Genomic DNA, 27,641 nt, shown 5'->3' with positions numbered 1-27,641 from the left:
GTTGGCCCTAGGTCAGCTATTCGGGCTCTATAGTTGCAAAGGCAGAGCTAAGCCACAGGGGCAGCAGATCCCTTGTGCAAAGAGGCCCCCAGGAAGAGGGTCCATGGGCAGGCTTGGTGGGAAGCTGGATCAAGAAAGCTCGTCCTGAGGGAACCTGGTATCCACTCTTGGCCCTAACAAACCCTCTGTCTTTGCCATAATTTCCTTAATCCATAGCGATACTTATTGTTGAGGTGACGGTGACCATTGGTGGTGTGGGAGAGCTCATGAGAGGGCCTGCGTGCTCTGCAGACCCAGTGGATCGTTCTCTTAAATAATTACTAGAGAGCTCACTACCTCCAGACCTCATGCTCACATGCATGCCACTTCGGGTTGGAATGCTGGAGGGCAGTTTCCACTGTGCCTGACCTTTGTGGTACATTTATGAGCTGTGTGGTGAAAACTATACTCCCCTTTTCATCATCCCCTTTTCAGAGGGCACAGCACTCTCCCATGGGACACTTGTGGAGTATCTGCTAGGAGTCCCAGGGTGGAAGAGTCATGATCTCTGCTCTGAAGGGGTTACATTCTGGTAAACAACATTAACTGAGCACTTACTATGTGCTGGCCTTGCACTAGATACTAGAGCAAAGATGATTAAGACATGGACAAGATTATAGGCTAATGGGGAGAAAGGCTACTAAACAGATAATTCCATAATGTGGTTCATAAATCATGAGACATCAGGGCAGGATGCAACTTCCCTAACTTGAGGCTTTAGAGAAGGTTTCCTGAGCCAGGTGAGGGCTGGGCTAAGTCTTGAAAGATGAGTTAGCGTGATCCAGATAAAGAAGGGCGGGAAGGCCAAGGAATGGGACAGAATAGGATAGGGTTAATTAAAATAAATTGTGCAACTTGCTCAACGGTCATATAGTTACAAGTGGGCAGAACAGAGCTCTGTCAAGGATCATACGCATACTGCCTGGTGACCCTACCTCAAAACGGTGCTGGACCCCAACTGACCACGATTTACCCAAACATCCAGGATCCCTAGATCTGAGAGACCAAAGCTCCATCCACATTTACCTGTGACATATGCAGAAGTGGGGATAATGTGGATACTGGAGTTAGTCTGACCTGTGTTCCTATCCCAGCTCTCCACTTCCTAGCTGGCTGGCCTCAGGTAAGCTACTTAACCTACGTCTTCATGTCCTCCACAGTGAAATGTGGTTCATCATACCTCCCTCCTAGAGTTGCTGTGGAAACTAAATTAGTTAATACATGTAAAGAGCTCAGAGCAGCACCTTGTACCTCGTTGGCCTTTATGTGTTAGTTATGCTTATTCAATTATTCCCTTCCACTGGTTTTTACAGAATAACAAAGTGACTTGGTGGGAGGGAGAGGGATGACAAGTCCAACAGGAGAAGCTCGGTTTAAGGGACCTGTGTGCCCAAATTCAGGGGTTTCAGTGGACTTTCTAGTCCTTGTTCTGTGACAGAAGGGGAAATCTTTGGCTGACTGAGGTGGCAACTCACTCAAAACTCGAAGTGCAGTCTCCTGGCCGGCAGCAGGAGCACCACCTGAGCCTGTTAGAAATGCACATTCTCAGGCCCGCCCTCTGGACCCACTGCATCGGAAACTGAGGGGCACAGCGAAGGGTCGGGGGTCAACGGCATTAGCGTTCTCTGACTCCTCAGGGGAAGCACAGGATGTAATCCATAGAGGGATACATTTCACCCGGGATCATCCTCAGTCCACATTTCTCCTTCAGAAATGTCCTAAGGAGGGAACAGATGAGCCTTGAGGACAAGGAAGAAGCATGACGTTCCTGCAGGTACGAAATGCAGGTTGTATCTCTCTTTGTAGAGGTGCTCCACAATCCCAAACCACCCGCCTGGGATGTTTCAGACTGACATCCCTTCCTACCGTGCCCAGTGCCGCAGTGATGGGGAAGACAGGCACTCTCCCTCTTCCTTTCTCTGCAGATTTTAAATAAAAATCTTCAGAGAATAAAAACCCTGAAAGACTTAGGAAACACAGACAGCATCCATAAAATTCAAGGGTCTTAAATTGTCTCTTTTAGCTTCCTATGAGCTGCTCATGGACTCTTCTCCACCACCACCCCCACCCCCACCCCCAAATGGCCATTTCACAGTGTTCTTCTCTTCCTCCCCCACCGCAGTCTCAGGTGACGATCTTGCTTTATTCTTCACTGAGAAAGCGGGAGCCTGCAGACAGGTGCTCCTTCATCTGTTCCCTTCCAAAACTACCTGCTGCCCTCATCCGGGCCCTTTTTCCCTGCCTCCCTTCCCGGCTGCAGAGGACAAACCTCACTCCTATCAATGGGTGACCCCTCTGTGTCCTGGTCCACCCCACCTCACCTCCTCCAGCGGCGTCATCAATCTCTCTTTTGCTACTCTATTATCCCCGTCAACATGCAACCCATATGTCAGTGTTTTCTATCTTAAAAGAATAACCCTCTCGCAGCCCCACAACCTCTCCAGCTCCCTCCCCATCTCTTCCTTCTCGGCAAACTTGCTTGTTGAAAGAGCTGTCTGAGCTCTGATCTTCCTGGGCAGGGCAGAGGGAGGTGATGAGGTTCCCAGCACAGTCTGCAGCCAGGCTGCCTGGGTGCAATCTCAGCTCTGCCACTTTCTAGCCAGGCCGCCTTGGGTGGGTTAGTTACCCTCTATGTTCCTCAGCTGTACCATAGGAATGCTATTAGAATGTACATCGTAGCAGTATAAGAATTATGGGAGTTAATACATACAAAGCACTTAGCAGATACTCATTGTAAACCATGTATTCTACTATTATGATTCTCTCCTCAACTTTAGTTGAATTTTGTCCCCACTATACCGAGATATTGCTCCTGTCCATGTCAAATCTAATGTTGACATCGCTGTTCTTGTTTTCACAGTAGCATGCAACACAGCTGTCCCACCCCCTCCTTGAAACACGTTCTTCTCTTGGTTTCCATGACACGACGCACTCTCCTGATTTCCCCTCCCCTGACCTTGGTGAAGAGGAAGCAGGACTTCAGGGGGGCTCCCCCAGGCCTGGTGGAGCAGAGGCAGCTCCACACAGCAGCTGGCCCGGAAGCCTCTCCCGCAGGGCAGCTTCTACCTGAGCCTGGGCAGAGGGATTCCCTGAAAATGACAACCTCACCCTCTACCTCCAGCTGCTGAGGCACTCTCAGGGCAACATCCTCAGCAAGACTAGGACAACATTTTCCCATGGACGCAGCTTTATAAATGAGAGCTAGAGTCCCACATTAGCCCACACAAGTCCGTGTCCTCCATACTCAGCTGTAATTGTGTAGTTATGACAGCAATGTTTTCTGCTATTTTCCTTTCCCATTATAAATGTGCAGTATTTCTGAAACATTAGGATTGAACAGGTTTTTGAAGCCTTGCTGAAAAAATCCAATCATCATTTATAAACAGTGTTGCTATAGGATCCTGTTCAAAACTTCACATAACCAAGTTAAATGCAGACTTCACAAAGCAACCGCTGGGGACTGGGAAGGCCTGTAGATTTTGGGACTAAGTGGGTGGGCCGGTCCTTCATCTGGATGGGCAGGTAGAGGTGCCCATCTCTTAGGTAACTGACCCCAGCCAGCTCAATGAGGTGGCCAGAGGAACATAATTTACCAAAGTCCTGGCTGGGAGGTCATCTGCTCCTTGATGCTATTCTCCCAGCTGCAAGGAAGAGGAGGGGGTACAGTGGGATTTTCCCAGACGATATCCTGGTATGGACTCAAAGCTTAAGGAGCAACTGGTATGATTTTTTTTTTCACTGTGAAGCTATATAATAACATTTAAGAAAATTTTAAAAAAGAGGAAATGACTATTTTTTGGTTCTGCCCTTTTCAAACCCAACTGCAAATCATTTTACATAGTTATTAGTAGAGTGTGTATCCTTTCATAATCTGCTTTTTCTATGGAACCTAGGTGTACTAAACTAAATATTTTAAAGCAATTTTATAGCTAAAAACATCCTTGCACCTTACCACTGCAACAGGTGTAACTCTATACAATGGGGTGGGAAATTCCTGGAATCTCCGCCCGGGGCCTGGCAGGATTCCTCCATCTCTCGCATTCTGCTCAGTCCGTTATCCTGTTGCATCTGAACATCATGGGTCCAAGCACCTGACAGTCTGTATTTAAGCATCTAAGCCTGTTTCCCAAGGTGAGTTCAGGGACACCGCCTCTGCAACAGAATTTTTTCCAAGAGCTCTGTAGTCAAGCGAGGCTGGAAGACCTGAATAGTAATTGGTTGGACCATATGAAATTGCCAACATTTGATTGATTTTGACCTACAGAAATGATTATTTCAAACGGTTCAACCTAGTATATACTCCCTTGGGACATTCACTATGCAATGAGCATATTAAAGTCCTAAAGTCAAAGGAATCTATTTGATTGTGGTTGACCCAATGTTATGAAAATGTAATTCTTTTAAACATAATACTTATTTATATACAGGGCACACTTTTGGATACTAGGGGCTGGAGTAATTACAAAAAAAAACAGAGGGCATGAACAGAAAGAAAGCACAGTAATGAGGGGGCCGGGGCAGCAGGAAGGGCTGAGCCCAGGGGAGAAGGGCAGACTGTAGTCTCCTTCCCGGGACGCCCGCTCATCTCTGCTGTCCAAAGTCATCAGAGTTTTCAGAGCTTCCCCTTCTACAGTAATCCTTCCCTGATTAACCTTCCTCCAAAAAGGCTTTTTTGGTAACGAATCTCTGCCCTTTTCTCTCTTATAAACATGAAGGGAGGGTTCATAAGGTGGCATCAGTGGCTCACCCCATATTCCTCAAGTGACAGATACTAAATAAACACAGTGTATTATTATGACTGCCCTCTCATTATTATAATTATTAATTAGTTCATCCTTTCAGGGTATTATTATCTTCCTAGTTCATAGGTGCTCATCTAATTTGCTTACAACTTGGAGGCGAGCTAAGCTAGTCTGGAGCAGGGAGGAGACTCACCCTGAGGTGAGGCTGCAGGAGCCTCAGGGAGCGTCTCACAGGCTTTATAAGGAACCTAGACACATAGTCCAGTTTGAATTTGTTCTCCCGGCCCCAGAGCCACAGTCAGAGACAGAGAATGGAACTGTTGGACAGGTTAGATTCAGGGCGAGTACAGTGAGGCAGTGGCTGGGCCACGACTAAATCCTCGGTGCTTCCACCCCACCCCACCCCACCCCACCCCACTCTCTGGACTCCTTCCCATGACAAAGCCTTGAACAGGGCTGTCTGTCACTCCATGCTACTTAATGGTCATCAGTGTAACTGATTCTCTGTGGAGGGACTAGGCATTTGGACATGGCGCAGCGCCTCCCCTCCTCTAGCAGGTGTGAGGTGTGGGTAGGAATTAGGTAATACTCCGGGGAAGTGGAGATAGGAGTTGGAAGGTAGGGTGTTGCTTCCTGTGAGAGCACAGAGTTCATTTAATTAGTTGGTCATTGTAACTGGGTGGAATTTAAATGACATAAAATGGGACCCTGGTGGCTTTGTGCCTGCAGTGGGAAGCACTGCCTAGAGGGAGCTTGCCTACAAAAGACACTCCTGTCCCCGCAGGCATGTTGCTACAACAGGCAATGGCCAGGAAGGGTGAGAGCGAGCCTTTTAGGTTTCTCATGATGTATGCAGAAACGAAGCCTCGGCGTCAGGCTCAGGGGAAGAGCAAACACTGATCCACCCTGAACAAGCCATGTCATCTTTCAGATCCTCACATCTCATTTGTCATAAAAGTGAAATCATCGTAAAAATACAGGGGTCGGCAAAGAGACAGCCAAACGCAACAATGGTAACCCTCCCTGAGCCTGCCTGGAGGTAGGGCAGAGACTCCGAGTCTCACCACTGTGCTCTTGACATCTGGACAGACACCGCCCCAGACATGAGCAGTGGAGAAGGAGGGTAAGGGGCCCCATCCACTACACCTCGCTTCTCATTCTCTGTATCCTATCTCCTATCCAGTGCTTTCTTTTCCTTTGCAACATATATCCACTGCACTCTCCCAGCCCCCAATGAAACAGGGCATCATAAAACTGCAAGGAGCATACTGAAAAACTCTAGCAAAGAGCTTGCTCCTCTAGTGCTGCTAAGGCAGGGAAGACGGGAGCTGTGACCAGTTAGGACTCTGACTCAAGTTTCTGCAGCTGGGCCTCAGGCCCCTAGAGATGCCCCTGCAGGTACAGTCCACTGTCCACACGGAGACAACCGTACCATGGCTGCGTGCCTCCAAGTCACAGGACTGTGTAATTTCAGTCCTTTTCCCTATTGTCCCAGCAAGCCATGGACATATCCCAGAAATTCAAATAGTCAGGAACCCAAAATACGCCCTTCAGACCTCTGACCCCTGAAGTAGCACGTGTGGCCTTTGTCAAACCACATTTCCTGTGTTTGGAAAGAGCGCTCCGGTAAGCAGAGACCACTCCAGAGCAACGAAGCAGCCTTTCCTGCAGGAAATGCCACACTGGCACTGCCCAGGGTTCGTTCTCCCCTCTTTTCTCGGGGCGCCTGTCTGTGTGCCACCATTTCCTGGCCTTCCCTGGCTTTCTCAGCTCCGATAGCTGCCAGCACTACCATGTTTCTGTCCTTGCTTTTGCATCAAATATACCCATAAAGGAGGAGGAAACTAAGAAACATTGTGAATATGAAACTAACAAAGCCTCTTATCCTAACTTCTTAAATCTAAGCCAAGATTTGATGTGGCTGGTGCAGCTTCATGGGCACCAGCCTTGGTTCTCATCTCCATTCTTTTCTCTCTTACAGCTCTAAAGATTGTTGCCTTGTTCTTCCCGGTATGTTATGAGAGGCAGAGCTATCCAGTTTCTGGAACAATGGAGAAGTGGGGAGGCACTGCTCTCAGGCCTAGTAGGGGTCTCAGTCTGTAACACAATCTGCCTCTAAGTGTCTCTGAGGGAGACCTTACCCTTCATCTCTCTGACCTTGAAATAAATCACATGTATCCACAATCACCCTGGTTCTGGATGGGGCCTTAGCCTCTTGGTAGCAGGAGAGGACACTAACATTTTAGTGCATTTGCCAGCACTGTGTAACAGAAATTGTACACATCATAAAGAAAGGCACCAAGTAAAGAAGGTAGTTCCCTCGCTGACCCTCAAATATTTCTGACTTCAAATTCAGAAATAATGCCGTAAGCATTAAAAAAATAGTAGTGGTACCCACCAAATGTCCCTACCAGCTAGCATGTAATTCAAAGTATAAAGAATACAAAACCATTAAAAAAAAAAAAACTATACACAAGTCAAAATAGAAAACACTTCTTTCTAGTTTCCTGATTATAAATTTCTAGATAAGTTCATTGAACCTTAACTTGGATCTCTGTCCCCTTGTTTGTGAGTCTGTTGGTCCGGTGTGGGAATGGCGGGTTGCCATCCCTGCCTTTCTAATGCCATGGGGCAAGCTGAGTTTGCCTAGTGCCGTGGTCGGCAAACTGCGGCTCGCGAGCCACATGCGGCTCTTTGGCCCCTTGAGTGTGGCTCTTCCACAAAATACCATGGCCTGGGTGAGTCTATTTTGAAGAAGTGGCGTTAGAAGATGTTTAAGTTTAAATAATTTGGCTCTTAAAAGAAATTTCAATCGTTGTCCTGTTGATGTTTGGCTCTGTTGACTAATGAGTTTGCCGACCACTGGCCTAGTGGATCGCCCAGTGCTGCCTGGCTTCAGGGCACACTATGCTGGCCAGCAAAGCTTCCTTTGGTCTATCTCTTGAAGTTCCTGATAGCTTAGACCTCTGGACAGCACAGCTTTGTCCATGACTTGTTTCTCCAAGTGGTTAATATGCCTGAAACAAATCCTTTGGATGACCATTAAGGCTGACTCTACCCCATGGTGAAATTATACATCTTACTCTCCAGTTTTTATAGCAGCACCTAGTAGTCTACTGGGCATGAAGCCTTACTGGTGGGGGCTGTATTCTCTCCATGTCACATCAGAGTCTATAATACCTGCTGGGTTCTGTAGATATACTCTATGTCTCGCATTTCCTTTTCTTTGAAGACATAATTCCATAATTTTTCTGGCCTCCCTTGTTACTTTGAAAAGTAAGCTATTAGTCTACTTGTCATTCTTTTCAAGGCAATCTGTCTTCTCTCTCTCACTGCTTTTAAGACTTTTGCTTTGTTCTTCTTCAGTTGCACTATGAAGTGTCTCATAGTTTTCTTTTTATTTACCTACTTATGATTCATTGAGCTTCCTGAGTCTGAAGATTGGGATATTTCATAAATACTAAAAAATACTCAGTCTTTTTCTCTTCATTGCTTCTCTCTCACTCTGTGTTCTGTCTTTCTGAACCTCTGATTAGATATAAATATTAAAATTTCTTATTTTGGTCTTCATGTGTCTTACCCTCTCTTTAATATTTAATATTTCAACTCTTTTGCTTAACCAATTCTCTCTTTCAGTTGTATTCAATCTACTAGTTAATGTGTCCAGTCAGTTTTAAGTTTCAATTATTTATTTTTCATTTCTTAGATGTTCTATTTGGCTCTTTTTCAAATCTTTATCTGGTCAGTTTTTTAAATCTTTTGTTCCTTATTCAAGCTTTCCATTCCCTTATTCATTTATTTTAACACATTAAGAAGGCTTATTTTATATTCTGTACCTAGTGGTTTCAATATCTGAAGCCTTTTCAGTTATTCTGTGCATGGTGCCTTTTTCTTGTACCCTTAGGGTTTTTTTATTATAAGCTTGTATTTTGGGAAGTTTCATTTGCTGAAATTCTTTGAGGCCTGGGTAGAGAATGCATTTCTTCAGAGATCCTTTGCTTTTGCTTCTATTAAGCATTGGAACTATACCAACTAGGAACCCTTTAGACTTAATTTTTGGTTTGGGGTTCTTCAGGACTGGAGGCACTGGAAATTCAGACCATGAATCTCAGGGAGCGTTCTTCTCCTCACCCAGAACTGAGACCAAATGAGGTTGGTGAAATGTAAGCCAAGATCTGACTTGGCTGGTGCCTTCAGGGGCGTGGAGGGTTCTAGCTTATGTGATTCTCCAATTAGATTCTCCAGCCTGTGTGGGCCCTTGGCTGTGTCACTGACGTTCTGATGGCTCTTTTGTCACTGGAATTCGTAGACAGACACTGTGTTCAGTTCCCTCTTATCTGTCGAGAGTCATGTTTTTTGCTTCACTTTTAGCCTCTGCAAATCTCCTTGTTGTTCTTGCCAGCAAAACCAGGTGTTCAAAAGTACGTGTGGTTTTGTTTTATTCAGCATTTTAAACATTTTTAGTAAGATTATTACTTTTTTTAAGGATATTTCTATGCATTATTGCTAAAAATTTAAATTTTCATTCCCTGCAAAGTTCCTTTTTTCTTTAGAAGGGTATCTCTATTTTGAAAGTCATTTGTCGAGAGTAATGACTGAAATGGCTGAAGTTTAGCAAGGACTCAAGCACAGCTGTTATCAATTAATTCCTTCTCCAGGTTCCCTTCTTGACCCCAGCCAACCAGGTCTTCCATTTCCAACTCTCCAGGGCATTCTGTAATAATTCATGGTGTCAGCAAGATTTCACACACCACAGTTTTATAAAATATTATTTTCCTTTAAGAAGGAAGATAAATGAGAATTCCTCCCATAAATGGCTACGTAAAAGTTACAAATGTGTTCGTTGCTCTTAGTAACACTGTATGGCCATTTAATTTCTTCATTAATTCAAAAAGTTTTAAATACTATCTGCTAGACACACTGGGAAGCATTCTCTAAGGTGGAGCATTTATTCAACAGACATTTACTAAGTTCCTACCATGGAAAAAGAGCATAAACAAAGCTTAGAGGCAAGAAACAGCCTGATATATTTAGGGGCCCAAAGCAGTTAAAATTAGATAGAGCATGGAGGTAGGGGGCCAGAAATGGGGGGAAAAATGGGGTAAAGTAATTACAAATTTATGTAAACTTTTCTTGAGCTTATATATGTATTCAAACTCTTTAAACTTTTGGAATTACTATGCATTCTTCACTTTTTATGCTCAAATCAATACTTTACATTTAAATCTTGAGCTTTCACTAACATATGATATCTGGATGTATAAAAGATACAACAGAATTCTGTGTTTTATAATAGCCCTGTAACCAATCCCTGGGTATCGCCAGGCCCTGGGCCACAGTGGGTTAGAGGGCCCACAGGGTCCAGGACAGGAATTGGGGTGCCTACGGGAGAGCACAATAGCACCTTCCTGCATGCAGTAACCGGCTGGGAGTCCCTATGAGGGGGTTGCAGAAACCACAAATCTACAGGAGAGTTGAGACTGGCGCTCTGAAACTCAGACAGGACCAGAGGGAAAGGACCAAGCAGCAGGGTGTGAAATCAGAAGGAGGCCCTGGGTTCAAGTTCACTCCAGGGCAGAGGCAGGTACAGACTCCAGGAAGGCCAGAGGAACTTCCTTTGTGTTTGTTACAGATGGACAGGTCCACGGAGGAGTTCAACTTAAGGACGACTGTGGACCTGGGACAGGGGGTGTCTCCCCTGCCTCGGGTCTCAGAACCATTCTTGGTGTGTGTGGGCAGCCAAGGCTTGTCACGTGAGAGGACAGCCCAGGGTCTGTGGATGAGGGCGGCTCAGGCGGTCCAGGCCCTGGAGGGCGGGGCCTGGCAGCCCGACTTCCACTCCTCTGTCCTCACCAGCTTTACCCGGCCACCCCTGCAGAACTGGGCCCACGTCTAAAAGACGAGAACGTGTGCCCCAGCAGATGAGGGTTTGCCATGGAACTCCGGGTACGACCTTGGGAAGACTGCAAACGTATCCCTGTGGTTCCGAGATTCGCTGGTCTGCTTTCCAGTGGGGAGATTTTCTGGTGTCACTGAAGTGAATAGAGTGAGTGACAGAAGCCTTGGGCGTACAAATAGGACCCTGTCTCCCGTTTCAGAACACAGGCATCAGACTGCTGAGACAGGGATAGGTGCTTTGGTAGGGAAGAGTCTGAGGGTGACATGTGCTTGTTTCCAGCTTTATTAATGAGTACACAGAACTGACCCAGGGCTAGGCTTCCTGAGAGGAGACAGCCCGAGCATGTCTTTGAACGTCATCAGTGACAGCACGGGCCTCCTATAGGCACCAAAAGGGCGACAAGTCAAGCAGTCACTGTGCTTTAGGGTGCTGCTGAGTCATCTAGATTATAGATCACTGGGACTCTGCCGGCCGTCCACCTGCCTGCGGCCCAGATCACAGTGACTGATGGGGAGAGAGATTTCATGGAGACGTGCTCTCCCCAGAGACAACCTGTCCTGTCCTTCCCCATCAGAGCTTCTCAGTTCCACCTCCCGCCTCCCAGCTCCCATCCCAAACCCCAGTGCCTGGCTCTCCTCTCTCAGTTGAGCCCAGCCTTCTCAGATTCACCTTCTGGCCCCACCCCCTTTCATCCACCAAGGAAAGAGAAGGAGCAAGCTCCAGGCTGGGTTCAGGAGTGATGTCAGAGGCAAGTCGGAGCCAAGCCAGGCTGTGAATGGGGCCCACTTTGGGTGGCCAGAGAGGAGGTGGAAGAATGTTCTAGGCAGAAGGTGACAGGGGACAACACAGGTCAGTTTGACCAGAACACAGCGTTCCAGAAGGGGAGAAGCATTGGATAGACAGCTTGCGGTATCTGGGGAGAGTCTTAACTCCTAGGCTTAGTTTGAACTTGAATCTGTAAGCAGTAAGAAGTCATTTAAATTTGGGATAGGGAGAAGGGGTAAAAATAAGAATCAACATTTACAATTCAAAATAGCAGCTAATATTTATACCTTAGTAGTTTCTTTGGACCCTTACCACGGTCCTGTGGAGACAGCAGTGTTTAATCTGGACACAGGTCTGGGGCGAATCGCAGCGCTGCTCAGCTGTGCAAGCCCCCTGCTCCCACGGAGGCTTCATTAGGAGAACGCCAGGCTCTCTGGGGAGTGGATGAGGGCGGGGCAGAGGGGGATAGCAGTGCCTTCTCTTTGTTTCGTCCATTCCGGAAATGACCAGGCTGTCACTGAGCAGTGCCCCTATGGGCCTGAGGAGGCGGGTGGGCAGGGCTGAGGGGACAAGGTGAGACAGGTGGGAGGGGGCTGTGTGTGACGGCAGCCAGTTTGAAAAGGAAGTGCTCATTAGCAGCCAAACCGCACTGCAGGTGCTGGGAGCACCCCTGGCAATCTCTCCTCAACCCCAGTTTGGAAGACTTACAATTAGGCTGCTTCAGTCCAGACCACACAGGCTGCTTAGGGGCTACCCGGCTCTTCTAACAGGACGGACACTCCGTGGGAGGTTCAGAAAGGGTTTAAAGCGTGTGTGCTATTAAACACAACGGGATGTCAGACTGCAGAAGGAATCTTCTGGAAATGTTTTTTTCTCTGCAGTGAGAATCAGGAGGACGGGGAAATGCAGGTATGATTAGGAAAAGGACGAGTAACCACCCTTGCGTGGACTTCTGTCTCGCTTTGCTTGTGCTTCTGGGCAGCAGTGAACGAGGCTGATGGAATGCCGGTGTGTGCTGCATGGACATCGGGGGAGCAGTTACACACGGAGCAGGCTTAAGAAAATAATGGAATGGCTCTGCTGCAAACTCAAATACTGTTCAGGGAAAGGTGCCTATTTATTAATATTCTGTGTTTTTCCGGCTGAGACACTCCTTCTAGCTTTCCTTCCAGAGTCTCAGACAAAAGATCCCTCCTGACAGAGATGGACTTCTTCAATCAGTGTAAAATGGGACGAGTTGTCCTTGCACAGGTGCAGCTGTACAGAACATGAGCCTGGAAAACTGACCTGAATCCTGGGATTTACAAAGCTTTGGATTTACATAAAATACAGCGTAATATTGAAAGCCATGGACAAGGGAGTCTCAGACCCAAGTCCAATCCTGCTCTGATTTCTCTGGGGATGAGCCCTGGGATAAGTTCCTTAATATTAGGCCTCAGTTTCCCCATCCATAAAGCAAAGATAACAGTACCTATCTCATAGGGTTGTTGTGGGGAATAAATGAGCTAAACGAGGTCATGTTCTCAATTAATATCAGCTCTCACTGTTACGTTATTAACCAAGGTTTTAGGCACCATATCAGAATACCTAACCATGACAAGGCCAAGGCCAGAGGCAATCCCAGAGAATATCAGTACAGAATCATGCAACTTGCGGCATTAGAAAGGGACTTTCAAAATCGTCCCAACCTTACCTGGTGCCAGAAACTCTCCCCTGCCCACATCTCTCCCTAAGCGGTTTCTCAGCCCTTGTTTGTACACAATCGTCTCAGGATGTAACTCTTTGGTCTCGGGCAAGTACCAGAGAGCTCTGTTGGAAAGTTTCTCTGTCCATAAAGCTCAATCGAACCTCCTAGACCAGGGGTCCTCAAACTTTTTAAACAGGGGGCCAGTTCACCGTCCCTCAGACCGTTGGAGGGCCGGACTATAGTTTAAAAAAAACTATGAACAAATTCCTATGCACACTGCACATATCTTATTTTGAAGTAAAAAAACAAAACGGCAAAAACACCTGCATGTGGCCCGCGGGCCGTAGTTTGAGGACGCCTGTCCTAGAACTTGCACCTACTGGCTTCAGTCCTTACAGAGTGATGGAGAACAGGCCCATATGGCACCGCCTTGTCAATCTCTTCCTGACCCTCCAGTTACTACCCTTCATGCTCATGTTCCCCTGCCCCTGGATCAAAGCTGGCCTTGATTTCACCCACACAAAGAGAAAAGGGAGAGGCATGTAGAGATGAGGTAACATTCTCTACAGAAAATAAAAGATTCTTCAGGGGAAAAATACTGAAGAGACAATAATCTAAGCGTCTCAGAAACCTAAAACCCATACTAATCAATATTTTTAAAAATGGTTACAGAACACATGCTCTGTTCCACATAGTGTTTAAAAATAATGCCTTTTCTCCTTTTATGGGGAAAAATAGAGAGAGAGAGAGAAACTTTTTGGACAGGCTGAAATCAATGCCTTCACTCTCAGCATTCCTTTATAAACCTAGTCACTTCGTCAGTTTACGAATAAAGTAATATGTTTGTTTTTCAAACATTTACTTGATTTACTCAAATATTCTGCTTGGTATATTTAATTTTAAAGTAGAACTTATTCAGATTAATCACACATTTGCTCACTTCATCTAGTTTTCAGAGCGTTAATCCTTTATGGGATACACAGTGGAAGAAGGCTGATGATCTATAGGAATGTGGTACCTCTCGGTTCTGTCAGTATTTGAGACGGAGGCAGAAACTAGAGAACGTAGAAACCATTCATGTTTGAATGGAACAAAGAGGCTCTATGTCTTCCAGAACGAGAGCGCTACGTACTGAAGCAGATCCAAAAAGCCCTTGTTTTCTGAAATGGAGCTACGGGAGCTATGCAGGGATGCGGATGAGGGAAGCCTTCTGAACTGCTGGCCTCCTGCCTGCCACATGGGGCTTTTTCTAGAAGTATGGTTCTTAGGAGCACAGGCTCATCCATTAGACTCCTGGGTTTGAGACCTGGCTCTCCCACTTCCTAGCTGTGAGAGTTTGGTCTGTTATTTAGGCTAAGCCTCAGTTTCCCCACATGTAAAAAGGCAATGATAGAGATGCTTACTCATAACATTGCTGAATGAAGGAATGAATGAGACACTGTATGTATATGTAGCACTGGCACCCACAACGTGCCGATCAGCATTGGCGTTTTTTATCATCCTCATGGACCTCAGGGACAATGAAAGCTTGTCCTTAAAAGATAGGTATCTCTATCCTAGTTTATTTCTTGGTAACCCAGTAACACTGCCTGTCTGCGGCAGTATGTGTTTCTATAGCACCGATTAGCTCATACATGGTTGGGACACAGGGGAATGAGGACAGTTATATCATGGAAGTTGTGTTGATTCACATGCATCTTCCCCAACGCAAGGGAGCTGAAGCAGCAGAGGAGAACGTCAGCTTTGCTGGGAAGGGCTCCGTGTGGCTTTCAGTTCTTTGTTTCTTTCCATTTTAAATGAGCACCTGCTTTGGGAGCACTCTCCCCAGAGAAGCACATCCTGGCCTTGCACATCCCAGGGTGTACTTCTCTCTGTACCCCAACTTCACTGGCTCACAGCACCCTAAGTCAGAGTTTCTGCTCAGTTGTTTCTGTGCATTTTTTAAATCCTTACCTAAGGATATATTTTTATTGAGAGAGAGAGAGAGAGAGAGAGAGAGAGAGAGAGAGAGAGAGAGAAACATCGATGTGAGAGAGAAACATTGATCATTCGCCTCCTGTACACACTCGATCAGGGATCAAACCCACAACTTTTTGGTGTACAGGACGACGCTCAACCAGCTGAGCCACCCGGCCAGGGCTCTGTGCATTTTGAACATTTCTGAAGCAGCTTCTGGCCCCACTGCACTGCCTACCTTGGCTGTGCAAGTTATCCCGAGATACCAGTTACTGTTTCCGTGAGAGACCCGTTACAGAGTCACATCGGATTTCCGTGATCTGCCCTGACCTTAACCTTGTTTTCCCGTCAGCCCTGCTACCTTCATAGTGCGATTTCATAGGATGTGAGGCTTTTCAGAAGCACAATATACCAGTTCGTAACTGAAAGCCTAATTTCTTTCAAGTGCTGCAGAAAGACACAAAAAGGAAGCGAGAAGGGCCAGAGTCCGGGGTGCAAGGCCGGTCCCTCCCTGGTGGCTCCGAGCTCTGTGTCCCTGGAAAGCACCTCTTCCCAGCCCAGAACACTAACGTGTGCTGCTTGGCCCTGACCGGTCCAGTGCAGCAGAATAACCCTGCTCTCTGTGTGTCTGCTTTGGAGAGAGGGTGTAGCGGCATGAATTGCTAAATATATCCCTGAATAATGCCTGTCTCTTTACTTGCTTTGAAACTAGTTCATGGAAATGCACTTTGAGTTCCTGTGAGAACATGCTCCTCTCTTTACTGAAGCCCCGACCGCATTCTGTCTTGTGCTATTACAGTGGCGTGTGTGTGCATGTGCGTGTGTGTCCGTGTACACTCTGTGTGTGTGTGTGTGTGTGTGTGTGTGTGTGTGTGTGTGTGTGTTTCACCTCAATTGCACTCTAATTCCTGAGGGCAGGCGCTTGTTTGCTTGCTCCCTGTGCCTCCTCCCCTTTGCCCGCACAGTGTCTTTCGCACGGTAAGCACTAATAAGTACCCACTACGTGGACAAACCCTCCAGAAGCACTGACTCGCATCTAGGCCCTTCTGTGCAGAGTAACAGCTGTGCCCTGTGAATGCAGAGTAACAACTGTGCCCTGTGAATGCCAATGCACAGAGCCCTGGCCGGGTGGCTCAGTTGGTTGAGCGTCGTCCTGTACACCAAGTTTTGCATTAAAAATGTCCTGTAGCATAGTTACTGGAAATTATGCTGGGGAAGTGAAAACCAAAAAGCAGTGTAAGAACACCTTATGTGAAATATTTTATTCATCGTTTTAAAAAATTAATCAGCAGCAGGAATCACTTAATTTGGCTGCTCTGATAGTTGCTGCTTCGCTTTCCAAGGTTCTGCAAGTTGAGCGGTTCCCCGAGGGAACAGCAGTTCAGAACAAAGCTCAGGGTGATCCTGCTTAGACAGGGAACCTGCTGACAGATGGGGTTCTGCCTCCACAGCAGGGGAAGCGTGGGTCTGGGGGAGGGAGATGAGCTCCCAACCTCCACTATCCCATTCCTACCGGTGAATGTGCAGGTATCTGCTCCGTGTCCTTGCTGTCCAGCCCCCCACAGAGAGGGTGGGGGACGGCATATCTGTGGTGGGGGTGGGGTCTATGATGATTAACATGGCTGGAGTGCAGGATGCCAGGGGGGCCCCGGGGGAAGTGTGGGGAGAGACAGTCTGGAGAGAGAGGACGAGAACCCCTCTGAAAGACCCTGTGGGCTACATCACAGAGTGGAGTCTTATCAGGAGGAAAATAGGAAGGCACTGGAAGTTTTCAGACGATCACGAGGACTACATGATCATCGGTGTTGCAATCATTCTTGCCAATAGCTCAGTAGCTGACCCACAGGGTAGTCCCCACAACAATATCCATCAGCCCCACCAAGGAAACCCACACTCAGTTAGAAACACGTGCTTGTCAAAACCGGTTTGGCTCAGTGGATAGAGCGTCGGCCTGTGGAGTGAAAGGTCCCAGGTTCAATTCTGGTCAAGGGCATGTACCTTGGTTGCGGGCACATCTCTGGTGGGGGGTGTGTAGGAGGCAGCTGATCGATGTTTCTCTCTCATCAATGTTTCTAACTCTCTATCTCTCTCCCTTCCTCTCTGTAAAAAATCAATAAAATATATTTTTTTAAAAAAAGAAAAGAAAAAGAAACACGTGCTTGTTAGGTAACCGTAGCAGAAAAGCAAGAATGAGACTAGCTAATACTTACAGACACTTCCTATGTGCCGGGCACTATGCTAAGTGATCTGTTAAAATGTGTTGACTCAGTCTTCACAAGACCGGAAGTTGAGGTCCCTCAATTAGTAAGTGGTGGTGCTGGGACTGGAACTGTGCAGGCTGGGTCCGGAAGCCTCAGTGATCACCCCATTTCCCACTTTCATCTAGGCTGTTGCCCCTAAGCTGCTGCCATAGAGAAATGCTGAAGTCACTGCTGACCCTGGCAATGTGGACAGACTGCACGCGGGGATAGCCGACAGGAGTGGTGCACTGATGCTGGGGAGGCACGGGGGGAGCAGGCGCAGGGAGGGGACGAAAGAGAAAGGAAGGAGGTAACAGGACGGGATGATTCAAACAGATGTGAAAATGCACACTGAACCCTGAGCACCAAGGCTGGGACCTGCTACTTTGATGTCTCCAAATACTACGATATTTTTATTATTATCAGTTGGATTATTCTCCAGGTTTAAGTCATTAGCTTTTCCTAATAAATTCAATCAGGTAGGTGCAATTAAGCTCTTTTAAAATTTTTTAATTGATTTGAGAGAGAGCTAGAGAGAGGCATCAATTTGTTGTTCCACTTATTTATGCATTCATTCATTGATTCCTGTATGTGCCCTGACAGGGGATCAATGTGAGAGAGGCACACCAATTGGCTGCCTCCCGCACATGCCCCTGCAACCTCCCATATCGGGGTGACACCCTAACCCACTGAGCTACCTGGCCAGAGCCAACTCAGCTTTTTTAATAATAAAAAGTAATATATGAATAGCCCTTTGTGGATCATGCAACATTCATTGTCAACTACTTCATTAGGTCTTAAAGCAACCCTCCTGTATTAGTTTGCTGGCGCTGCTGTAACAAGGTACTGCCAACTGGGTGGCTTAAACAACAGAAATTTGCTGTCTCGCAGTTCTGGAGACGAGCAGTCCGGGTGTCGCCTGGGTTGGTTCCGAAGGGCCGTGAGGGAGCATCTGTTCCATGCCTGTCCCTTGGCTTCTGGTGACCTGCCAGCCATCTTTGATGTCCCTTGACTTCCAAATCTCTGCTTTCCTCTTCACATGGTGTTTTCCCTGTGTGTGCAAGTCTGTGTCCAAGTCTCCCCTTTTTACAAGAACACCCGTCATATTGGATCAGGGGCCCACTCTACTCCAGCATGATCTCATCTTAACTAATTACATCTGCAACAAACCTATTTCCAAGTAGAGTCACTTTCTGAGGCACTTTGGAGTTAGGACTTCAAAATAAGAATTTTGGGGGGACACACTTCAACCCATAACACCTTTATAGCAGGTAAAGCAGGAATTACTCTTATTCCCATTTTAAAGATCAAGAAACTGAGTCTCAAAGAGTTGAAGTCATTTTCCCAAGGCAGGTCAATCCCAGGGTCACAAATGCAAGTCTGTTGCCTAACTCAGTGGCTGAGAGAGCCAGACAGGGCCTCTTGCTGTGAGTTCGTCTAGCTGCTCTCACACACGTGGTCCAGTAAGAACCGAGGCTGCAGCAAGCTGTGTAAACGGAGGAGAAGTGGTCATATGCGGTCTCCTCTTGGAATCGATTGCAGATGCCCTGGTGTTAATGCTCCATTCTGCTTCTTCAAGTGCTGCCCCTCTGGCTGGACCTCCTGAGGGCCTGACCTCCAGGGGAACTGTTTACCCAGACTGTTCCTTGTACATTGTTGTTTCTCCCTGGGGGCCCATCCCTGAGCCAATGGGAGCTGGGTACAACGAGCCTATTCAGGGCAGGAAGTAAAATGCCCGAGCTTCCCCTCCTCTCTGTAGCATTGTGCTTTGCCTCCTTGTGCCTTTCTTTCGTCCTGCCTGTTGAGTAACATCCGTGTGGGTGTGGGCAGTGTGAGTTGCCAGCAGCGAGAGGGAGTGGCTGGGGACATCGGCCTGATGACCTCTGCACCGGGGTGGGCAGCGATGGGCAAGTTTCCCAGGAACTGATCTGCCACACACCAGCTCTGACGCCCACCTCCTGCTCTGCCTGTCACTCTCCACAGCTAAAGCTGGTGGCCCCTGGGCTCCCCTGAACAGAGAGGAGCGACACACCCCATTTGTGAGCCCCCACCCTTGGGAGACAGTGTAGGAAGTAGTCAAGTGCAGATTCCAGAGAGAGAGTCCAATCGGAGCTCTGCCACTTTCCAACCGTGTGAATTTAGGGAAGATGCTTAACCTCCCTGTCACGGCCTCATCGGTGAAACGGAGCCGATAACTTCGTTTACCTCACAGGGTTGGCATGTGGATAAATGATATAACCCACAGATGGTGCCTAGAACACGCCTGCCACATAATTCTAGCACTCGGTAAATGTAAGCAATACTTCCTTGTTTGTTTCCCAGATGTCATTTGTTAATCTGGTCACTGAAAATTGGCAGGAGACATAGTAAGAAGTTAACAGTGGTTATGTCTGGCTGATGGGATATTTGCTTGTTTGTATTTTCTAACCTTTCAGTAATAAATATGTATTAATTGTTAATAAGAGGAAATAAGGTCCCGCTGAGGACCTATGGGACGCAGTGGAGTAGGGAATAGTGAGTACAAAGTGAACGTGACCACGGTCAAAGTTTGAAGTCTATGGCAGGAGACGAAACAGGTAGGTGAATGCTCCAAGAGGAATGGATGGACAGCAATGCTCAGGGTGGGCTGGGTGTGTGACCAGTGCCCCCCAGGTGGCACCTGCACTACAGAGATTTCGTCAGTCTTGTCCCAACAGTCTTTGTGCATGGTCTTCCCTGGTCTGGACACAGGAAAGAAAGATGACACAACAGTCAAATAAAAGGGTCACTTCTTTAACCTACCTCGTGCCCCAGGGGGACGGGACAGAAGTCTGAGATTCCCTTCTAAGGTGCCTATTTCTAGGGATATGTTGAAGAGAAAGTTGAGGGGCTTTAGGTAGCACCTCCTAGGATAGATATGAGCCCAGATTGCAAATCGGCATGTCACACAGAATTAAATAATTTCCTGTTTCTCTATCTCTCCCTAGCATTATTGGCATCATCATTGTGTTGGCTGGAGCAATTGCCCTTATCATCGGTTTTGGTATTTCAGGTATGTGATTTCCTGCACCACCACAAGCCGTTCACCCCTCACCATTGAGCCCCTCACTTAGTGTGGCAGAAGCTCGTGGACCCAGAAAGCCTCGGAGTAGAGCACTGGGCCTCCTCCTTGTTGACTGTATTCTCTCCGCATTAGTCACCCACCTCTGTGGGCCTCAGTTTCCCCATTTACGGAGTGGAGGGAGCAGTGTCTGCGTCACCAGGTGGCTGAGAGAACCAAATGGAACGTTTATCAGTGTTCTATCTATCAGACAGCGATTGGGGGTTCTGGGGTCATAGGTGAAGTGCTGCAGGGCTGAGTCGCTCTATCAATGGCTGGCCTGGGTGGATGATTCCTTTGCAATGAAGCCTCAGCTGACCTGTTAAAGAATATCAAGTCTTTGCACACAGGGGTCTCAGGGAGAGAGAAGACTGGCTATGGCTGTCATTCCATGTAGTCTCATGTAGGAAACATGGATGGTGCGTTTCGGAAGGCAGCTAACTGCTGGCAGCTGCGAGGAACGGTCTTTTTCTTCCTCTTCTGTGTCTCAAAAGCATCTGTTATTGAAGCCACATTAATTAAGACCCTGGGTGAGCTGGCCAGCAGCTGTCTGCGCTGAGGCGATGCTTTGCTCCGTTTCCCTGCAGCTGTCTGACTCAGGCCAACACAGGGAACTCAGTCTGTGGCCAGAGCTGTCACTTCAGAACTTTATAGTTTCAGCCGCCTTTTCTCTGTCACTCTTCTCCACTGTGGGCGTGCTGCCATCCCGGGTGGCCGTTTAAGGAGGGAGCGGCAGGGGAAAGGCCCCTGACCCTACTTGGTCCCTGTGCTATCGCTCACTCACTCACTGGATGACTTGGAGCGGCTCTGTGTGGTGGGAGAGCTGGGAATCAGATGGAGACGCTCTAATCTCTGGTCTGACACCAATGGTGGGTGTCCATTTGGGTATAACTTAACTTTCCAGACAGTTTCCTCACTGGTAAGGCAGTCAGAGTAGTTGTGGGGACTAAATGACAAGTATTTGTACAGTGCCTGGCTTGTGTGTGTAATAGGTGACTGCCATTATTATTTATGGTGACACCATCAGTGCTATTCAGAGTTTGCTGGTATTGATGCATTCATATACCACCTCCTGAGACTTGCACCATTTCCTGGCCACACCAAGGCAGGCCCCCTCTGAAGTTAGGGAGGCCAGGGCAGGAAGCCGCAGGACACAAATTCTCCATCTTTGGACACTGGGTGAAAGTTACTCAGTAAGCCAGTCAGGTATGTGCTTGTGGCACCAAAACAGGAGCAGTAAACAAATTGTTTGGAACAAAATTGATATTTTTTAAAAATGTAGTCATCTGACAAAATGAACAGCTATTGGCTTTTCTTACACTTGTTTTATAGTTTTTAATTGTTTCTATATTTAAAAGAGGTGAGTAGGCTCTCTACATATCTCAGTGTGGCCCTGGATATCACACAGGCTTAGCACCAGATAAGATGGAGCTTGACACTAGCTCTACCACTCGCTACTTAAAGGGCTTTAGGAAAGCCATTTAATCCCACAGAGCCTCCTAATCCTCATTCACAAAATGACCATCCTTACTTCCCATGGTTTTATCAGGCTTAAAATGAGTGACTGTAAGTAGAGTACTTAGTAAACTGTTTCTTTCCTCTTGGTACTCTAATCTGCAATCTTTCCAAATGGTTCTAGCTAAGAATAGTTATCAATACCATGATTGAAGGTTTAACATGTGGCAAATCAGGTACTATACGAAGCTCCTTACCTGCGTGGTATCATTTAGGCCATTGAGGGAACTGCTGTTATTAAACATCCCCATTTTATAGATGAAAAAGCTACGGGATAAAGAAGTTAGAAAACTTGTGCAAGTAAGTGGCAGAGCTGGGATTTGAACCCAGACAGCCTGATACCTGCGCCTTGTTCTCAAACACCATGCTCTGCTGCCACTTCCCTACCGTGGGCCTGCATCTAGTCCGGCCCGGCATCCTTTCTGGTTTCTTCTCACAGAAGCAATTGCTACCACCAACCCTGCCCTCTTCTCTGGCAAGAGTGGGTCTCACAGGTGCCACCCCAGGCTCCACGGGCACAGGCGTAAACCTATGTGTTTCCACCTTTAAGCCATGTGCCGTGGTGCCCACCTGGACAGCTGGGTTCCAGCAGATGCTGAGTGACCGTCTGCTGAAGGCTTCCAGTATGCTCTCTGTGCTACTGGACGCTACAGAACCTGTCTTACTGAGTCCTTTCAAAGGGAAGTTCATTTCTTAGGTTTTATCCAGTGTTGTTGGGCATCCCAGAATCATCGTTTCTGTAAAGAATCCTTGCCTTGTGTTACCTGAAACCTCATTTTCCCAGAGATTCCTGCTCCTACATCAGAGGGCAACTGAATAGGGCTCAGATTTCACTTGCTCCCCTGTGATAGTCATTCATTTTCAGTAAGTGACGGGTCTTCCAACTTGAAAGGAATTTGATGGGCTCTTAGAGGCCAATGAAATCCTTAAAATATGTGCCTGTTTAAATGAACAGAATTCTCTATTAATAGATAGCTGCTTTGCCCAGCCGGGATAGCTTGGTGGTTGAACGTTGACCCATGAGCCAGAAGGTCACGGTGCGGTTCCTGGTTGGGATAGATGCCCGGGATTGAGGGCTCGATCCCCAGTAGGGGGCATACAGGAGGCAGCCAATCAATGATTCTCTCATCATTGATGTTTCTCTCTCTCTCTCTTCCTCTCTCTCTGAAAATCAATGAAAACATGTTTTTAAAAAATAGCTGCTTTTAACTCATCCCCTACAGCCCTGTGGCTCACCAAATCACACAAGAGCCCCTGGTGGCTCTGAGGCCTGGAGAGTCATATCAGACCGGTCTGTGTTTCCTAGAGCACAGCTCCTTGAGCCAGCATTTGTTTGCAAGTTTGTATATAGATTTATTTTTGTGAGAAGCAATATTTATTCCCTGTTGTTGGCATATTAAATTTTCTTTTATCCCTTTTTATCATCATTTATTCAGCTAACAAGGAAGTATTTATTGACTGCTTTCTGGGTACAAAGCAATGGCTTGGTCCTCATCGTTTTTGAAGATCTCACGGGCCTTTATTCCTCCTCTTGATTTGACATGGGGAGGGTGGGATTTAATCAACATTACACTCGTTCCATCTGCCACATCTGCAATGCAGCCTTAAATGGTCTGGAGCCCACAGTGGTCCCTGGGGCTCCCACGGCCGCTACTTTTGCTCATTAAGTTCTCTAAGAGAGAGTTCAACAAGTTCTCCACCGTGGGCTCAAGGCCAACGCGTTACAATTAATTCGGTAACACAATTACCGAACTAAGATATGTCATTACCATTTCATTCTCTCCATAAACTGTGCTAATTATGTATTTTTCCTGAAAAGTGATTTTTCAAATCAACTTTAATGGCACTTTATAAACTACAGTCAAATTTACCTTTGCTCTAATATAGTTACATTTGCCTCATGGTTTTATTGAGAATCTCTGTGTATTTTCATTGCTTTTAATATATATATATATATAATTGATTTCAGAGAGGAAGGGAGAGGGAGAGGGAGATAGAAACATCAATGATGAGAGAGAATCATTGATCAACTGCCTTCTGCACACCCCACATTGGGGATCAAGCCCATAACCCGGGCATGTGCCATGACCAGGAATTGAACCATGACCTCCTGGTTCATAGGTCAATGCTCAACCACGGAGCCACACCGGCCAGGCTCATTGCCTTCTTTTTCACTGGCTCACATTACCCCCAAATTTAGATGCGGTAATCCTGCCAAATGTTCCTCACTCCTATCAGCATTTTGGATAGAACTATTAAACAGTCCCTTGATTTCTTCTGACTTCCATTCATTTATTCATTCACTGAACAAATATATATTTTTTGCTCAGGCTGCCATAACAAAATACCATAGACCTGGTGTTTAAATGGCAGAAGTTTATGTTCTCACAGATCTGGAGGCGGGGAAGTCCTCTCAGGCCCCAGGTGGCCCATCTCTAAGGCTTCCGTCAGAGGGAGGGTGATCTGCTTTGCTCCGTTTACTCATTCAAATATTAATCTCACCCAGAAACATCCTCACAGACACACCCAAAGGATCTGACAAAATGTCTGAGCGCTCTGTGGCCCAGTAAAGGTGACACACAAAATTAATCATCACAGCAGTATAGGAATCACACATATGATTTAAACAGTTTCTGCCCTTGAAAAGCCTACAGATCAGTGCCCGATAGAAACCGGAGACAAGATAGAGGGGAGACAGCTGCTGTAATAAAGGCACAGAAAAGTGTTCAGGGAGAGTAAAGAGAGAGTCTACTCATTTTGTCTTGGTAGATCAAAGGAGGGTTTCATGAGGGCTGCCGTTTAAACAGCCTTGAATATAAGCAGATCTTGGATAGCTGCTGATAAGAGAGGAGGGAACTATAAATTGGAGGTGAAGATGAACAGGGGTGTGAGAATAACAGTATAATTGGTATAACCAGTACTAGCCTGGGATGTTTGGGATATTAGTCTGGCAAGTAAAAAAAAAAAATCATTGAAAACAAGTTAAATCTTTAAAGCAGTGCCAAAGCGGGGAAAGGGGTGTTTCGCATTCATATCACACAGCAAAGCTTCGCACCATCCTCTCTCATGACTTCTCTCCCAAACCTCCCACCTGCGTGGCCATGCATGGCAGCTGTTCCCGCTCTATCCCCATGCACTTTAAGCCTCCAAACATCCCCTCAATCCAGCCTATGCACCTGTGTTTCCTCTGCCTTTTTTAATTATCATTTTTTTAAAAATATATTTTATTGATTTTTTTTTTACAGAGAGGAAGGGAGAGGAACAGAGAGTTAAAAACATTGATGAGAGAGAAACATCGATCAGCTGCCTCCTGCACACCCCCTACTGGGGATGTGCCCGCAACCAAGGTACATGCCCTTGACCGGAATCGCAGCTGGGACTCTTGAGTCCGCAGGCCGACGCTCTATCCACTGAGCCAAACCGGTTAGGGCTACTTATCATTTTTCTTCCATCAGTAGCTCTCTGTTCTTTCTAATATAAACCCATCTAACTTAGCTTCTTCAGGTCTGTCCCTCATCCATTACCTTCAACTACTTTATAAAGGCCTAGGGCCCAACTAGACAATTCCAACCCCTTGTGGGCAAGAGAGAATATCCTTATGTTCATAATGTTACCTCTGACATTTGAAAAATACCAAGTATGCTTGTGTATTTTTCCATTGAAAGCAGAAAATCAATAAATCACTTGATATGAACAGACAATATAGACTATGAAAGAATGCAGTGGGAAATGAGGGTGGAAAGGTAACAATTAATGAGCATTTCCTATGTGCCATGCAGTATTTAGGTCTGAAGGCCATGCTGGGTAGTCTGAACTTGACTCCACAGTCCTTGGGAGACATAGAAGACTAATGATTAGGAAACTAACATGTTCATAATATTCTTTAAGCTCTACCTATAAGACTAATGCATGTAAAATATATTGGATGGAGGCAAAGGTAAGAGGAAGGAATAGAAATAAGGAAGCTGGGAAGCGCTCAGCACACATTTTTCTGGCTTTAAGGAGGAGCGGTTAGTGACGACCATTTTAATATAAGGTATTAAAGGATATTCAGAGATTGGGATGGAACTCGACCTGAAAATCCTCAGGATCTAAGACAGCTCTGGGGATGGGAGCACTCCCTTCATCTTTCTTTCATGGTCTCCCCCTCCCCCCTACTTTTTGTGTCTGGCCCACTGTCCTCTTGGGCTCAAAGACCCATCCTCACCTCGGCTTCACATCCATACCCCAGAAGGAGCCTCTCAAGAAGATTCAGTTCATTAAATCAGTCCTACAGGCGTCAGCAGCCCCAGTGCAGAAAGAAGAGCTGGTCGGTCCTTCATAGACTGAGTGGGCTATCAGCTGGGCAAGTGCAGAAAAGGCAGTGGACACAGCTGGCAGCGTGATTCCTATTTTATCGGTGGTGTGTTTGGAGAGGAGGGTATATCTTCTATCTTAGGCCAAAAAAATAATTTAATTAAGTACCATTCTTCATTATGCCACAGCTGGCACTATAACCTTGACCGAGTCACTTATCTTCTCTCCGCTTAGCTCCTTCATCATTCAAATGGAGATAAAAGTAACAGCGCTTCAGAATCTAACATTCTTCAGAATTCCTAGTCACATTTGGCTAACATGAGGTTTCACTCCTACAACATTTCTGGTTAACTAAGAATAACAATACCTTATATGTGTCATTACACTTTTCAAGTCAAGTTCATAATCATTTGATTTGATCCTTACAGGAACCTTTTAAGACAGGCAAGATAGATATCATTACCTCCATTTTTCCGAGATCCAGAGAGGTTACATGACTTATTCAAGGTCACACAGATACTAAATGGCAGTGCCAGGACTTGAGTTCTCACCTTTAAACCCCAAATCCAATATGTTCTCCTCTCATTGTCTCCCCAGGCTTGGGTTACTGGGTCCTAAAAAGCTATTATTTATTTTAGATCTCTGTAGCTATAAAAACAAACTATGTCTTCCTGCTCTTTCTATCCTTCTTCTGTCTTTCTGATTTGTTACAGAAGTCTCTGTTTGGCTTTTGGTAATGAAGGGTTTGGTGACAGAAGTTCCAAAGCTTTCCTTGGCATTGACCCTTGCTTCCTAAATTGCAGGCACACACTCCATCTCAGTCACGACTCTCACCTCGGCTGGGAACATCGGGGAGGATGGAATCCTGAGCTGCACTTTCGAACCCGACATCAAGCTTTCTGATATCGTGATACAGTGGCTAAAGGAAGGTGTTATGGGCTTGGTCCACGAGTTCAAAGAAGGCAAAGATGACTTGTCAGACCAGAATGAGATGTTCAGAGGCCGGACAGCAGTGTTTGCTGATCAAGTGAGAGTTGGCAATGCTTCTCTGAGGCTGAAAAATGTGCAACTCACAGATGCTGGCACCTATACATGTTACATCATCACTTCCAAAGGCAGGGGGAATGCTAACCTTGAGTATAAAACTGGAGGTAAGTTATTTTTAGGGAGAGGGAAAGAAAGGGCCAAAAGCTATTTGAGGCTAAAGAGCGGTTAGCTGATGAAATATCATGCTTTTACGCTCATGAGTGATTAATATTAGACAAGCCCCTCAAAGTCTGTTAGCAGCCATCCTTGCTGTCCAAGACCCACACCAACTCCAAAAGTAGCCCCTTATATTAGGTCTTAAAATCTTTTGTTCTGAACTCTAGCTTCTTCTGAATTTTCACATATGTTATTTAAATAATACATTGTAGTGACAGGT

At 46.4% G+C, this 27,641-nt stretch overlaps 1 protein-coding gene and 1 long non-coding RNA gene across 4 annotated transcripts in view; one reads left to right on the top strand and one right to left on the bottom strand.

Moving 5' to 3' along the window:
• The window catches only part of LOC307093202, a 98,300-nt gene that overhangs the window by 49,368 nt on the left and 21,291 nt on the right, over nucleotides 1-27,641 (bottom strand). The window lies entirely within an intron of this gene.
• The window catches only part of VTCN1 (V-set domain containing T cell activation inhibitor 1), a 35,153-nt gene that overhangs the window by 1,840 nt on the left and 5,672 nt on the right, over nucleotides 1-27,641 (top strand). For both annotated transcript variants that reach the window (XM_079761643.1, XM_079761642.1), the window contains exons 2-3: nucleotides 20,295-20,359; nucleotides 27,022-27,369. In XM_079761643.1, the coding sequence (XP_079617769.1) occupies nucleotides 20,295-20,359; nucleotides 27,022-27,369 (413 nt within the window). The remainder of the gene's footprint in view (nucleotides 1-20,294; nucleotides 20,360-27,021; nucleotides 27,370-27,641) is intronic.

The sequence above is a fragment of the Cnephaeus nilssonii genome (genome assembly GCF_951640355.1).
Source record: "Cnephaeus nilssonii genome assembly, chromosome: 21".
Taxonomy (NCBI): domain Eukaryota; kingdom Metazoa; phylum Chordata; class Mammalia; order Chiroptera; family Vespertilionidae; genus Cnephaeus; species Cnephaeus nilssonii.
This window is presented reverse-complemented; position numbering and strand designations above follow the sequence as displayed.